We start from the raw sequence: 16,664 nt of genomic DNA, 5'->3' as shown, positions 1-16,664 counted from the left end.
CTTTGACTGCCTCTCCTTTTTCATCTCAAAATTCTACCTTTCATGAATTCTTTCTCCTTCCTTCTATTTCAAAACCATGCCCCTTTCCCAGGCCTTGATTCACCACTCCCTTTTTATCCACCCCTGCCCCTCTGCCTACGAACGTGTGGGTTTCCCTGACCCCACAGAATACTTCCTTCAGCTCCAGTGCCTATATATGGGACCACTCCATCTGTCTTTTCATCTTCATAATTTTTGAAAAAGTAGTCTAAACTCCATTTCACTGCCAACCCCTTGAAATCTGGACTCTGTCCCCATTCAAACTGAAACCACATTCTTGAATGCCAACAATGACAACTAATGCCAACCCCAAAGGCCCCTTCTCTGCACTCTCCTACTAGGGCTCTCTGTAGCATGATACCATCGACCAACTCCTCCTGGACAAGTTCTTTTCCTCTCCACACTTCTGAGATACCACTAGCTGTCTTTACTTCCTATCTTTCTGACTACTCCCCAAATCCTTTGCTGCCTTTTCCGACTGCACCTTAAATGCAGACATTCCCCAAGGTTCTGTCCTCGTCCTCTCTCTCAGTTACACGCTCACAGACTTGTCAAGTTCCAACCATAACTTTTACTTCTCTGGTGGCAACTCCAAATCTCCATCTCTAGCCTTTAATAGTGTTGGGCTGCAGACTATCCCCTGGGCACTTCTACCTGACTATCCCACAAGTGCCTCAAACTTAACAGGGCTGAATCAGAGCTCACAGCCCTCCTCCACTCCATCTTTGGTCCCAGTTCCCTTTCAATGAAACACAGTCACCTAGATTCAAAGCTTTCTTTCCACTGCATCATATGCAATCCTTCACAAATCTTGCCTCATGTGAACACTGCAACCAACACTAAACTCTTCTTTCTGTCGCCAATCTTGTCACACTCCACTCCCTTCTAACAGTATCAAAGTTATGTCTGAAAGCACACCCGTTTCACTTCCTCACTCAAAAACTTTCTAAAGCTCCTCACTGCGTAGGATTAATGTTCAAGATCCTCAGAACCACATTCAAAGTGCTCTGTGGTTTGGACTTGAGCATGTTTTCTCATCTTTGCAGCCTAATTTAACCTTTCCTTGCTTTCCTTCCTTTTATGATCTAAAAACACCTTCCAGGAATGGAGGTGGGAGGAGAAGAGATGTTGAGCTGTTTTCTACACACAACAGTATATTACTATTTAAATTGTAGCATTTATCACAACTCTACTAGACAGTGTGGGGTCTGGCCTTAGTCATTTAACACAGTGGTTCTCAACTGGGTGATTCCACTCTTCCTGGGGTCATTGGGAATGTCAGGAGACATTCTGGTTGTCATAACTGAGGGAGTGCTCCTGGCGTCTTGGGGATACAGGCCAGGGATGCTGCTAAACATCCTACAATGTACAACACGGCCCCCCACAACAAAATATTCTCTGACCAAAATGTCAATAACGCCACTGTTGAGAAACCCTGAACCAATCAATAAATGTCTAACAAATACACGTCAAAGCAGGAATTAGGAAGTTTGGGAACATAGGCTGACATCCAGCCTAGTATCAATGATGTGGATAATACTGTTTAAGGAAGAAAGAGGCCGAAATGACCAAAAAAGGAGGGGGAGGGTGTTCCATTTTAATAGTTTGCAAAACGTTAAGAAAAATTATCGAATACTTCTAAATAAGGCAAAAGGATGGCCTTTCAATCATAATGGAGCACTCTCTTTGGGCCACCCAAAGATTATTTCTCCGGAAAATTTACCTTTGTCTGACATACCTTTCATGATTGATGAGGGCCTGGACTGTGACGCTACATGGTTAAAATGTAGATTTCTGTCCAATAGAGCTGCCAATTATCTCAGTCTGGTGGAAAAGATATCCCCAAAGGTTATGATTTCACTGCTCTATAAGATATTAGCCAATTTGTATCTAATCAAGCAATTTTATTTCAGCATTCATTTTTTAGTGTTGATAAATACTCAGCTCCTCAAATGCTCTCTGAACCACTTTTATGTTCCTGCTGGTTCCCTCATTAATGAATTACCTGTCTGAAAGTCATGTTTATAACTTTTCAAAAAAATTTACACTTTGGCAGTTTTGTAGGTCCCATGGAGATGTCCAGGTGGACTCACCTGCTTGGAGCTATTAAGCTGAGTGGCCCAAGAAGGGCACCTCATCGGCTGTGTAGGCCCAAGCAGGTCTCATGATGGCTCCCAGAGTGAATCCCAAGCAAGAAGAGAATTTTACTAGTGCTAGTTCTCTGCATTCTTTTTTCTTCTGATTTTGTGTTTTTGCTTTATGGTTTTGTTCTTGGCCACAAGTCCCTTTCCACACTGGCTCAGGGATCAGTGGCTTCAGACCACCACATTAGTCTCAACTGTACCCTTAGTATACACGAACCAAGTCTGCAGGAATCTGACCTTTCGGTCTGAGCACGTGGTAATGTGTCAGTAGGTAACAGGGAACTATTTTCTGTCGGATGAGAGACTACAAGAAAAGCTGGTTTTAGTCTTTTCTGTTTCTGTTTGTGCAAGAACATGTCTCAGGACCACTGAAAAAAACAAAAGCTCTTGTGAAATCTGGACCAGTTTTGTGTGTTTGGATCACCTTTGACCTGCGGCTAAGACTGTGGAACCAAAGCTGAGAGTCTGTGAGTGTCTGTGTCTATAAACGAGAAAAGCCTTTAAATTTCATGGTGTGAGTGTAAAATGTATTCCTACCTCTGGGGTATTAATAAATTAGATTATAAAGTTTCTTAAAGAATCTCTGTTCTAATTGGCTAACAGAGAATAACAAGCTTTTACATAAATCTATATTCCTAGAATTCCTAGAAAATAAAGAAACTAAACATCTAATATTTATAATGTGTTAGCCTTTTAAGGGCCAAAAACCCCCCCAACACCTCACAGAAACTAATACTTCACAAGCATTTTCATTTAAGAATCCAAATTCATGTAATAAAAATAATCCTTAGACAAATCAGTCTGATTTGATAATTTCAATGCTGATTTAAAAACAGATGTCCTTTCCCTGATTTTATCCATGTAGAGTACAATGCATTCATATATTTTTTAAAAAATAAGATATTTTTTCATGAAGAGACGAATCTGAACTTCTTAAACTTTGTTGGCTTACTGGTCAGATAAGCTAATATTACTCATACATAATATTTGTGATTATGAAAAATGAAAATTTATATATTCAAATAAATTGAATTCTAACACTAACAATATTTTTAATATCAGAAGTTATACGTTGATTAGTAGTCGTCAGCTTATGCATAATTTCCAATATCCTTGGTTAACCTGAAGACCTTGGCTCGACTAATCACAAATGGTTAACTAATGGATACTTTTTGGCTATGTGGTTAATTTCCAAGTGAGACAGACACCAAGTATAGTTTAAACACACATACACATGCTTTCTTTTTAACATAACCACAATGTCATTATTGCACCCAACAAAATAAACAATTCCTTAGTATCATCTAATATCCAGTCCGTGTTTAATGTCTTTTTCCAGTTGTTCTGTTCTAATTATTCTGATTTTTTCCACCATAATTACACAATTAAGTTTGCCCTGTCTAGCAGATGGCATATACAGAACCATGTAGTGAATATACTCTTTTATGTAAGGCTTCTTTCACTCAGCATATTGTTGAGATTCATCCATGTTACTGCATGTATCAGTAATTTGTTTTTTTCTATTGCTGTGTATTATACCACTCTGAATGTCTTTTCACCTAAACTATCTTTGGGGTTTCCAAAGGCCCCTGGTGCAATCAATTGCAAAGATTTGTCTTTTACCTTATAACAAGAAGGATGCTAAAACTAGTTAATTTCTTTGGGGTATTCTGTATTTCTTAAATAGCTTAACACTATTAACTTGTGTCAAATAAACAGGGAAGCTAGGTCTACTTTTATTGAGTTTTCACTTTTCATGGCAATGTAGTTATTTGCATAGGATCATTAAGAACCTGTCCTCCCTTCTACTAGGATAAAATTAGACAAATTCATTGTGCAATCCAGGCCATAACCAGAATGTCACATTTAAGAACAAATCCCACTGAATGAGGGATGGCAAGGTCACTATTAAAGAACAAGGACTGTAGCGCCAGCCCCAGTGGCCTAGTGGTTAAATTTGGTGTGCTCCACCTCAGTGGCCTGGGGTTCGGTTCCTGGGCACAGACCTACACCACTCGTTTGTGAGTGGCCACTCTGTGGCAGCGGCTCACATACAAAAAGAGGAAGATTGGCAACAGACGTCAGCTTAAGGTGAATCCTCCTCAGCAAAATAAATAAATAAATGAAATAAAATAAAAAACAAGGATTGTAGTTCATGTATGGAACCAATGCTCAGGACACTGCTCTGGTATCTAATTCTGTGGCATACAAGGTCCCAGCCTTACATGCAGTATAAAGAAAGTCACTTCTTGGCAGGCCAGAAATTTTAGTATATTTTGGAAACCTTGAGGAGAGAAGAATTCATCCAAATGTATAGATACTACAGTGAAATATGCAAAGATGATCTTAATTTTTTGGAGGTTTGTTTCCTAGTTTTAGAATAGAAAAGCCAAAAAGGGCAATCAAAAATGAAAACAAACAAAAAAACCCCACCTGGCAACTGAAAATGCAACCTAAGAGTTCCCTCTGAAATTTCCAGAGAGGGTAATTCTCAGCCTTACTAGTTGTAAATACCTCCTGCCATACTCCAAAAACAGTGAGACTAGTCTGTAACGTGTGCGTATGTGTGTGCGCGCATGTGTGTGATCAAGAGTAATCCCTGGAGGTTATGATTACCAGGGGCACAATTAACAAAAATTACAGAAACTCTGGAAGTAAGGTAAAACAACGGCTGCACGTTCTTTCAACATCATACCAGAGAACCGTCTAGCAGGCCCAACCAAGGATCATTTAATCTCTAGAGCAGCACCGTCCACTAGAACTTTCTGCAATGACGGAAACGTTCTACGTCTGCACTGTCCAAATTGGTAGCCGCTAGATACGTGTGGCCATTGAGCACCTGAAATGCAACCGAGGAACTCAATATTTAATTTCACTGAATTTTAACTAATTTAAACAGCCACATCCGGTAGTGGCTACATACTGGAGAGTGCAAATCCAGCCTCTGGACTACTTTTGTACAGCCCCTAAGGTAAGAATTGTTTTCACCATTTAAAGGTTTGTAAAAAACAAAAACAAAGAAGAATCTGAGACAGAGACTCTATCTGGTCCACAGAGTCTGACATATTTACTACCCGGCTCTTTACAGAACAAGTTTGCCCACGTATGCTCTAGTGGAATGCACTCTTTGTTCAGCTCCTAACCACTACTCCACCTTGGACTGTTATTTATCTTGAGAGTTCTTGTTAAGTGAAAGAAAACTAAACTCCTATTTTGTATAGGCTTCTGTTACTGCAACCAAATCCATTACCTAACTGATGGAGATACACCATCTGCATTAACCTACCTATTATGACAAAGTAATAACTTTATTACCTTAATTTTAAAAATACAAGGGTCAATAATGAAACCTATTGTGAACTAAACATGTAGGTTCAAAAATGGATAAAGATCCCAGAACTAGTAGATAGGTCGTTTCAATCAAAAGATGCCATAGTCACAACTGACTTTCATGCAGAAAATTCAGATGTGAATTCACACAGCTCTTGTTCCTCAATTAATGTCAATTACTAATTCTGTCAGCACTAAGGCTGAACAAAACCCTCTCTAAGTTGAAAGGAACCTCTTAAAATAACAATTAAAAGAAATAGTTCAGTTTCTCTAAACAAAGGGATTTTCTTATATCGTTTCCATGACATAACTCATTTTTAAAAAATAGTTCTTTAACTAATTACTGTAAGGATTTCCCCCCCTGTAATTTTGTTTTTGAAATGCAAGACTGCTAACTTTACACAATTACATTAATTTAGTAAAAAGCCAACACAGAACAAGATGTTGCCCTTGATTTAATTAAAACCCTACAATACTAGCTGGTAAACAGGGAAGAGGAAGCAACAGTCATGAGCAATCACTTGTACCCCAGTATAATCAGCGTGAGTATCCCTTATTTCAACATTCTGGTATAACCCCAAAATATTAACCAGAAAAAGAGAGTGAACAAACCATGTTTCTTAAGCAGACAATTTTCACAATCATAGTGAGTTAAAAAATATCATTCTAGGAAATGCAAAAAGGCCACCAATCTCCTTTCTGGTAAAGTCAAAACAAAAACTCCATGCCACTACCCAGTATGCCATCTATGAATTATTTCCTCCATGAAAAAATCTCCTGTTCAAGAATCCATTCGTGAAACCAGGTACCAACCTCTTCTAACAAAAAAGGAAATGGAACAATCCAGAGTCTATTTTAACCCTCTGAAGTCAGTGCAATAATAGGCCACTTCTACTGAAACTGCATTTTCTTTATTCTTATCTTTCTCCTCTCTTACCCTACAAATACGCCAGTAAAAACTCAACGTTGTGTGAAGGACAACCACAATTCTTCATAAGACCCTCTCCTTCCCTCCCTTTTCTTTCTGCCTCACAAATTAAAAGTGGATTGGATGTCAGTCTACCTTCGCAGTTTCTTGGGTATACTGTAATTTCAATGTTTAAGACTAATTAGTCCTCCAAATCCCTCTCCTTTTAAGTCCTCCAGACTGGTGCTCTTGGTAGGTCACTGGCTATGCCTCATGGTGGCTGCTCACTGCCACGAGGTAACGCCTGAAAAAACACAAACTAATGGACAGCTGTGCTCAGCAAATTCAGGGCCCTAGACGTTCATGGAGAAACTGTAGAAGGAGCCATGCCATTCACAAATCCCAATTACTTCTCTTATGTTTGTTAACCTCCAGGACAGGCTCCTGGCTCACCAAGCAACTTCAGCTCCCAATTCCCTGCTATGACCTCAGGGACTTCAGTGTTGCGTTATTTCCAGATGCCTCACACTTCCATCTCCTCTGTCTTCTCACTTCTCTATGCGGAAAGGAATACTTCCACTTCACTCACAACCGCTGAGACACCACACCTGGTTCTCAGAATCATCCTCAGAATTCCTCCATATCCAAGATGCTGATATCTGCAATTCCTCTCTAATTACAACCTCTAGAATTCTCCAATACTTACTGAACTTGTCCTCTGTCTGCATGAGTCCCTGAGTCTAGGAAGGTCTTGTCCCTTCCTGTATGCTCACAATTCATCATGCCCCTTCTGCCTTCACCTGCCTCCTCTAGTTTACTCAAAGTAGGAGGTAAGTCTCGTATATTTTTGGACTGTCCTAGCCCAAGAATGGCTACCGTTCAGAAACATTTCCTGGGCCCCATCTGCCTTGCTCAGTTGCCCCTGAGATTCCTTCAGTCCTTGTGTGTTGGCTTCACCAATGCCCAGAGTGGGGGAAATCATCACCTACTTGACAACTTGACAACTTCTGAATCAAGCGATACTCTAAGTTCATGCCATCTAACCCTCCCTGGGCCTCACTTCAGTTCCACGGGCCTCTTCTGTTCTTTTCCAACGCACTTCCGCCACTTTCACTGCATCTATCCTAACACGGTCTACTGTCTTCAAGCTCTCACCTCCCTCTCTAGGCATGACCTGGCATCCTACTTCACTCAGACAGTACTACAGGCCATTAAGGCCTTCAACGGCCCTCTTCGCCTATTAAAGTAGAGGTCCTAAAAAGGCAGTCCAAAAGCTGAATCTGGTCCATCGACAAGTTATGTTTAGCATGCATGGTTACTTTTTGTTTGTTTTTCCTTTTTTAGAATATGTACTTTAAAAAGAATATATTAATGCAAAAACTTTTATTGAGATATAATTCATAGCATACATGGTTTTTAAAACGTCAATTAGCTGCCTCTTAAAAACACATTTCACATTATGAAATCCAGGCTCCTGGCATCTCCTGGATAATGAGATCAGACATCATTGGGCCATACTGTGTGACTGGCTAATACTAAGCATGGGCACTTGCCCTCTTCCACACGGCACACCAGTGCCTTAGTTCACCAGTTCCTCCCTCCCATCTAAAGGAAGAGTTCTAACTCTTCTCCCTCTCCAAGGCTGAGATCTCCTCAGCCTCATCCCTTCCCACCACTGCCTGACTCCAAAGATCCCACCCCTGCTTTGCATCTTTGATTTCTTTGTGAATGAGGCAGCAAACAGAACCTCCACTTCCTCTCTGACATTCCATGCTCAACCTCCTTTGTTTCCACCATGTCTGCCACCACGGACTTCAGCCCCCTCCAGCTGGGCCCCTATGGACAATGCCCTCTTCTGGTTGTCCTCGCACTTTCAGACCCTGCCTCTCTAGCCCTTGCAGTAACGTCACACTGCTCTAAAAGTTGCTAAACACTTCAATTTCTGTACTTCTATCATCACAGCAACAGACTCCACTGAGGAGCACAAGCCTAGAGGTATAAATACTGACAGTGGAGGCATTTCTTAGAAGGTAACTCGGAGAGCATCACTCATGTTCTTACAGCCCTTCCACGACTCTCCACTGCCTGCCTGCTTGGGAAAACCCACGTTCTTCAGCAGGCCCCCAGTGCCTTGTGACCTGACCCCTTTACACCTCTCCCATTTCCTCCATTCTCCTACACTTAAGGAATCTGTGATAAAACAGCTTTATTTAATATCCCTGTGATTTTTTTGCACACGCTCTCCCCTCTGGAAAACTCTAGTTCATCCTTTAGCACCCAGTTGGGCAGAGCAACCCTTCCTCTCCTCTATTACTGTAACACCCTGCACATACCTCAACTGTTACATGTATCATCCTGTACTGTTTGTTTCCAAGTTTGTCTCCCCTACTAGGCTGTGGGTTCCCTGAGGTCAAGAGGCAACAATTAGTGCACTTCCTGGCACATAAGTTTTCTTTAAACAGTGGCCCCACCAACCAACAGGTCAAACAATGTATCCACCATCCTTCCGGCGCAAAAGGGCTTAAAACCTCTCCCTCAATCCCCACATCCACTCAGTTGACAAGCAAGTGCCAGTGAAATCCTTGTCACCCCACCCATGGCCAGCTCTAACTTGGAACGACGTCCCTTCCACAGTTGGGTCTTCCTGCAACCAAATACAGTTTCAGACAAAATCTTCCTCTCTCAAAATCCTCACTGACTCCCTATTGAATAAGGCCCTATGGCTTAAGCCTGGCATTTGGGTCCCTCAAGGCTTCGTCTCTCATAGAGGACCTTGACACTTCCTACCAAGACACTCCACGTGTTTTCTGGCTTCTAGGCCTTCACTCACAACCACCTCCGCCTAGGAATCTTCCTGTTCTTCAAAGCCCAGCTCAAGTGCTGCTTCCTCCAACAAATTTCCCCTTTGACAAAAGTGGCTACTCTTAGAGAATGTGTGCCTTTTTTTTTAAACCTCCCAGGACATTATCACTTTCTACTAGTAGCCCCATCTCATGTCTCTCTAGCCAATGGAGCCCTCACTAACTAAACCTCCACCTTCTCCTCTACTCTAGCCTTATGCTAAAGCGTAGTGAAGTAACATTTTAAAAGCAGGAAAACAAAGTAAACCACTTGATGGGACCCAGAACAGCTGTCCGCATCTTATTTTAATTAGAGACTCTTATTAGCTAGTTTAAAAAATTCTTCTTTACTCTACAAATCTTTCTTGCCCCAAACCTTCTTCTCCTCCACAGCTTCATTTAAAATATTGTGGATGTTGAGGTTTACTTTCCTGTTCTTAATTTTTTAAATCAAGTTAATGGTTTTCTCTTCCTCAAAAGAATGTAAAACAAACTCCAAAAAGAAATAACAACAACAAAAAGCCCTCGAGTGTGGCATTCAACTCTTACCCAAAGTTTCAAGGGGGAAAAAAAAAAGGATTTCTTACAAGTGGGAGGGTTGGATTATGAGTAACAGACATCCCAAAGATAGGCAGGCAAGTGGACACATACCACCAAGATACTGTAAGACACACCTTCCCAACTAGCTTATGCTCAACTGTACGGCAGGGACAGGCCAGAGAACTGGAGCTGGGAGAGTCTGGCAGGACAGGCAGGGGTTTTTCTGTAGAGCAAAAGAAGCACTTTCCACACTTGGGGTGAGTCTTGAATAAAGATGAACCCGGAGCAGGCAGAGCACACAGTAAAAGCAGTGAAACTAGTCAGATTACAGTGGAGGTTTAAACTGAGAGCTGCTAGAGCAGAGAACTGGGAAAATAAGGTGGGGTTGAATTAATAAGCATTTTGCAAGTCAGAGGAGCAGTGCAGAGTGAATGAGAGAGGCAACGGGAGGCCCTAGTAGGTCCCAGGGCTGGAGAATGACTTTTTGTAGGATTAGTCTAATGCAAGTTGTACCAGGGAGGCAGGGAGGGAAGGCAATGAAGTAAGGTGAGGGCACACACCAAGAATGAAGATCTTAACTGCAGCAAAGGCAATGGAAAGGAGAGGAATAAATGCAAGTAAGAGACTTTCAGAAGCACTAATAGGACTTAGTCATGTCACACTTTTTAGCCCTGGGGAGTGGGAAGAAATTGCGTAGCTGGAGAGAAAAAAAGGAGGGGACTGGAAAAAATTTAGACAAGTTGTCAGACAACGGATTTAAAAAATCAAGAACAGGAAAGCAAACTTGATTCAACACCTAAAACGTTTTTAAGTTAAGCTGCAGGGAAGAATCACACAGTTAGGTATCCTATCTCCTCTAAACAAGTTAAAAGCCAGCATTCAGGCATTCAGGCTTTTTTTTTTCCAATCTAAGAAAGTTAATCAGACAGCTAATCAGATTCTTCAAGGACACTGTGCAATTTCTGAAGTAGGATGCCAAAACAGGATCCTCCCTCCTCCCTCGAAAGGGCCTATAATTTGGGAGATAGGTATCAAGAGCAAAAGCTCTAGAAACAAACTCCCTAGATCGGAATCCTGGTTCCCCCACGTACTTGATGGGGAAACCTGCAGAAAGGTGGATACCTGGGAGCGGGGATGTACTTCGTTGCTGGTTTTTGGCTTGCGGGGGGAGGGAGGGGAGTAGCTGAAGGTGTCAAGGAGGTTTAAGTCTGAAACGCTGATTTAGAGAGAAGGTGAGTCACCTCTTCAAGAGTTTCAGTTTCCCCAGCTGTTAATTTAAAGAGAAAGAGACAGAGGCGAGGATAATAAAATCTACCTCACGGGCTTTTTTCAGGGCTGCGTTTGAGAATCCTTCTGAAATACTTGGCGTAACGTCTGATGTGCTACACGCATTAAATAAATGTTAGTTGCACGTAACGTCAATATACGGAATAGTGCTATTTTTAACACGATCATTACACCCCCATCTCTTCTTGACGTTCTCGGAGTACTTCACCACTACCACGGCTCTGTCAGCCTCGCAGAGGGAACTGAGACCCCGCAGAGGCTCAGCGCCCCGTGGCGGAGGCCTGGGAAGAGCCGGGCGGCCGCGGCGGCGGCCAGGGAGGCCGAGCGGCCAGGCGCGCCCCGCCCCCGAGGGCCGGGGAGACCACAGGCGCCCCCGGCCGCGCTCGCGCTGCAGCCAGCAGCGCCCCCGACCCTCGCCGCAGCCCCCGAGCGAGTGCTGCCGTGGGCGCCCCCGACACCTGGGGGCCCGAGGCGCCGCGCGGGAGCCGCCAGCCCGCGGCCGCAGGGCTCGAGAGCCGAGGACGCGGCCCGGGCCCGGCGGCGGCGGCGACTCACCTTGGCGCTGTGCACCGCCTCCTGCGCCCCGCGGAGCTGCAGCCAGATGCGCGCGGGCAGCGGCTCCTCGGCGCCCAGCGCGCCGAGCACGGCCAGGCTCACGCCGAACAGGCCCTCGATGCGGCCGCGGCTGCGCTCCAGCAGCGCCGCCTTCTCGGCGGGCGCCGTGAACTCGTCCAGCACCGCCCGGGCCGCCATGGCGGGCGCGGCCTCCCGCGGCGGCGCCGGGGGCCGGCGGCGGCGACGCCCCCTCAGCGTGCGGCCGCGGCACCCGAGCCCGTCGGGCGGCGGCCCTCCCGGCCGCCTCGCCCCCGCCCGCGCCCCGCCGCCCGCCCGCAGGCGCGGCTACACCATCCCGCCGCGGCCGCCGCAGCTCGGCGACTGCGAGCGGGACCCTCCGCCCCTTCGCCGCCCGGAGCCGGCCGCGCTGCCGCGCATGCGCCCCGCCCGCCGCCGTCATTGAGGCTCGCCTCCCCCAGGGGAGGCGGGGAGGGCGGAGGCGACGGAAGTCCACGGCAGGCTCAGAGGCCATGTTTGTTGAGGGCAAAGCGACGGCTCCACAGGGGAGTGTGGGCGGCCTTCTTTGGTGAGGGCGCAACGCTTTCGGGTGACCTGGATGGTGAATTTCTGGTTTTACAGATGGAGAAATTGAGGCTCCGAGCCAGGAGGCGGGATTCACCCAGTGTCACAGAGGGATTTGGCTTGCCTTCAGACATTTGAAGCCCAAACTAGGGCTCTGGCGATTGAGATATGCAGCTTGTCATTAATTTGTAGGCAGATAGTACGCTTTCTGCCTTTTCTTCCCTGCTTTCTCCCTGCCCATCTCCCTCTCTTTCCCTTCCTTTCCCTTCCCTCTTTCCTTTCCTTTTCCTTGTTCTTTCAGTAACAGTGGTAACAGGAAGAGAAGAAAATGGGAATAACAAGTCTGGAAATTGAAAAGCAAAGAAATGATTAAGGAAAGTTCAGAAGAGTGATTTATTCTGGGACGGAAAAAGGGGGATGTGTAATAGGAGAGGTAACAAAAAGTGGGGGATTAGGGGCTCATCCTTGGTTTTACTGTGAAACGTGAGCACATACACCCTAACCCCTCTTCAGGTCTGCTTTCCCATCTGTAGAATCAAGTCTTGCACTCAGTTTTCTCTAAAGCTTTTCCAGGCCTTACATTCTCTGAGTCCGTGAAAACAGATTGTGGAAGATAAAGTGTTGGTTTCCTCTCTCTGGGCTAAATATTGTGGGTAGATAATTAGGGACCGTGGGAATATTACTTAACTTCTCTCTGTCTTAATTCCTCATTCACAAAATGTGGATAACAACAGTACTTCCTATTGTTGTGAAAATTAATACAGTACTTGAACACAGTAAGTGATCACTAAATATTAGCTATTATTATTGCTAAATTAGCAATATATGTAACGCTCCATTTGTGGATCATGCAACAATACTGAACTTGTGGGCCTGGGAGCCCCCTCCATCTGTGTAGATTTCCCCTTGAAGAGAAAGAGGGGATCTAGAGATGTTGCAGTTGGAAATGCCAAGAGGGAATGGTCTTGGTAAGAGGGATTACCCGAGGTAAAACCTCTCAGGGATCCCGGCTGCTGGGGTTTTCCATATGCCTCAGAAACTCAGGCAGGTGTGGTCCCCTGGTGCCCCGCTGAGAGATGACTCAGCACAGGGAAGAGAACCAGTAGGCTCACAGACTAACAACTTCCTGCTCTCCTGGGCTTTTCCCTTGGTGTCCACACAACCAGCCGCCTTCCTCCATCAGGTAGATAATCTGAGATTGGCTGAGGCTGGTCAGGTGGTAAGCGTGGCCTTGCTGACAGATTGCACCCAGAGCTGCAGTCAACACAACATGTTATTTCCTGTCTTCTCATTGCCCTCACCTTAAATGGAGTTGCTATTGTTCAGTGATTGGACAGGGCTTTCCCCAGGGTGGTTCCTGTTTGCTCCCAGTGACTTCCCTGCCAGCTATTCTCAATTGCTTAATTGCAAGGAGTGAGAAGAGGCTGCCCTGAAAAGCACACAACGGCTCCTTTTCCTCCCTCCCCCCAAAAACCTGCCCTAAGACAACAAACGTAGTGCATACACACACCCATACAAGAGAGTGGGGCGTTACACTGTGTTCATAAGTCACTGGCTTGGTGTTATCACCAGAGATACAGCTTTTGGGTTTTTTCCCCTGTTAGGAGACTTGCCAGTTCATATCTGGTCAGCATTTCCCTTTAGGGAACTCTCAAGGTTTCCTGAGTGTAGGGAACAAGGAGAGAGAAGGAGAGAGAGAAATCCCCTTTTAAGAAACTCCCTTGCTTCATGCAGTTTCTGAACCACAACTTCCCCTAGTTGACCAGCCTTGACCAGCCTTGACCAGCCCAGGACAGATGATGCCAGGGATGAGACTGACAGAGTCGATAATCCAGACCCTTTATGTAGTTTTTCTCTAATCTCCATAACCACCCCATGAGACAGTGTTGAGGGAATCACTTATTTCCTTTCTTATATTCTCATGGGGAGGACGGTAGATTCCTACTCTCTTCCCCAGCAGGGCCCAGTATGGAGGAACACATCCAACTTCCAGCTGCCCCTGGCTCACTCTTCCCCAGGGCAGGAGGAGGGCTTCTCTGACCCATCTGGTGACTCCTAGAAGGCTCAGTGCTGGCTGGACCACCCTGACCTCGGAGAGGGTGTGTTATTATCTGCTGTCTGCGGTTGCCCACTGTGTCAGTGACTGGGTGAAGTGTTTTCACCTCAGCCACATCCTCCAGTCCAGCTTCGTCAGTAATAAAGATGACATTTTGATCTCTGTCTGACATCTGCTTTTATGTCTTAGTTCTAAACGGAGGAGGGACAGAAAGAGTGAATATTGGCCTCCTAAAACTCCAACAGTGGTTGCTGTTATTATCATTCCTATTTTAAAGATGAGGATATAGAAGCATCGAGAGGTTCTGGAACATTCCACAATGCTGGTAAGTGAAGCCGAAGGAATAGGCATTTGAATCCAGGCAGACTGACTCTGTGCTGGGTGCTCTTATGTGCTATGCCATAATGACAAGCCTTTATATGCAACCAGGCTCCTTTTCTGTCCTTGTGCAAAAGTAAACAGGAAGAGATAGGATGTTCTCATGACCAGCCCCCTGGTACTTGGACCCTACTTGCCTGGAGATGCTGTTGAAAACAGACAGACTCGCACATTTAATGTTGCTTGGCACACCCCACCAATCTGATAAACAGACCCAAGATGCCGCCCGGCCAGCAGTCTCTAGGATGGTGTGTCTTCCTGGGATTTTTGTTTTTGGTGTAATGACATCTAGGGCTTTAGAGTAAGAAACAGGAAGACAGTTGTGCTTCAGCCACATACAAGTTTTAATAAATTTGCAAACTGTTCAGTTTCTCTCATTCCCCTTGTCATTGGTCCAAGCCACCATTATCTGTCCCTTGGACAACTGTGGGGGTCTCTCCTACATTCTTCCTGACCTCTCTCTAAATTTCAGGAGCTACAACTGCTATAAGGTTGGGAGAAATTATTTACAAATATCGATGCTGCAGCCAGAGAAATCTTCTCAAATTGCCAATCTTATCAGTCAGTCTCTTGCTTAAGACCCTCTAAGAACTGCATCTTACCGAATAAAATCTGAACTCCTTACCTTGGGTTGCAGTCCGTACAAAATCTATCTCCTGCTTTCTCCACTTCTACTCCTCTCCTCATCTGGCCTAGCTTACACTGCCTCGGGGCATTTGCACATGCTGTTTCTTCCTCCTGTATTCTTTTCATTTGGTTAACTCCTGCTCCATCAGATCTCAGTTCAAGAGCGACTTATTTAAGAATTCATTTACCGGCTTCTCTGATGAGTCAAATCCCCTTGGCACAGGCTCATGGGGCAGTGTGGCCCTCTTGCTCGTAGCACCAGGGCTAGTTTTGCACGTGCTTGTGTGATATGATTGATTCGTGTCCATCTCCCCATGTCATCAGACCATCAGCCTCCTGGGGGCAGTGACCTGAGGCTGGATTGAGCTTGAAGTATTCTAGGAATGGAAAGCAGGCCAGCATGCAGCTTTTCACGGCTGGAGTGTGCTGAGGCAGGGGAGCACTCAGAGGTGGGAGGGGGCTGGATCCTCCAGAACCTGGCAGGCCAGTTACAGATTTTGTGATTATCTTAAGTGCAGCGGGAAGCCTTCCCAGGTTTTTAAGCACAAAGTGCAGCATTTAATTTGTGCTGTAAGATATCTCTCCCTTCCCTGGGGGAGGCAGCCTGGAGGGGGCCAGAGTGGACCTGGGAAGAGCACTTAGCAGGTTAGGACCAGAGAGGTTGGAGTGGAGACAGAGAGGAGGAATTTGAGAAGTGTTTTGGTGATGGAATCTCAATATTAAGTGCAGGGGGCTTGTTTCTCCTTAGCTGCAGAGAAACCTGGGTGCTTCTGAGGCTTCCCGTCTTGTATTTCCCTCCCTTTGTAATTCCCGGCGTTTTTATTATTATCCACATTACTGAAACTCCTCTAACATTAATTCAAATTGCTACAATATTGAGAGGAGTTGTTTATAAGACTCAGTCATCTTGGGTGGGAACACAGCTTCTGGGCCAAGTGCTGCTACAAAGATTGCTCACTGCCCGCCAGCTCCCAGATGCCCCGATTCACAGAATTTCCCATCGCACTTTCCAGCAGGGTTTCTCAACAATGGCACAATCGACATTTTGGGCCAGATGACTCTTTGTTGTGGGGATCTGTCCTGTGAATTATAGGACGCGTGGCAGCATCCCTCGCCTCCAATCACTGGATCCACCCCAGTTGTGACCACAACAAAAAAATGTCGTCAGATGTTGCCTAATGTCCTCTAGGGGGCAAAATCCACCCGCCTCCGTTGAGAACCACTGGTCTACACAGCAAGTTCAGAGAAAGCCCTGTGCCTGGAGCTGAGCTAGTGGGGATTCAGTCTCCTCTTCCCTTCTGCATACTCCCTGTGGGACACACACACATCAGACCTAATGAAAGCTCCCTGAGTTCCCTCTGATCTGCTGTCCTGCCCAT

General features: G+C 45.3%; 1 protein-coding gene across 1 annotated transcript in view; it reads right to left on the bottom strand.

Moving 5' to 3' along the window:
• Positions 1-11,945, bottom strand: part of N4BP1 (NEDD4 binding protein 1) — a 48,415-nt gene extending 36,470 nt beyond the window's left edge. Inside the window, exon 1 of the mRNA XM_087420290.1 lies at positions 11,643-11,945. Coding sequence (XP_087276416.1) covers positions 11,643-11,840 — 198 coding nt within the window. The 5' untranslated portion in view covers positions 11,841-11,945. The remainder of the gene's footprint in view (positions 1-11,642) is intronic.
• Positions 11,946-16,664: the final 4,719 nt, after the last annotated feature.

This window comes from Ceratotherium simum, chromosome 30 (assembly GCF_057802395.1).
Source record: "Ceratotherium simum simum isolate JZ-2026a chromosome 30, ASM5780239v1, whole genome shotgun sequence".
NCBI classification, from domain to species: domain Eukaryota; kingdom Metazoa; phylum Chordata; class Mammalia; order Perissodactyla; family Rhinocerotidae; genus Ceratotherium; species Ceratotherium simum.
Note: the sequence above shows the minus strand (reverse complement) of the source record. Positions and strands in the feature narration are given on the sequence as shown.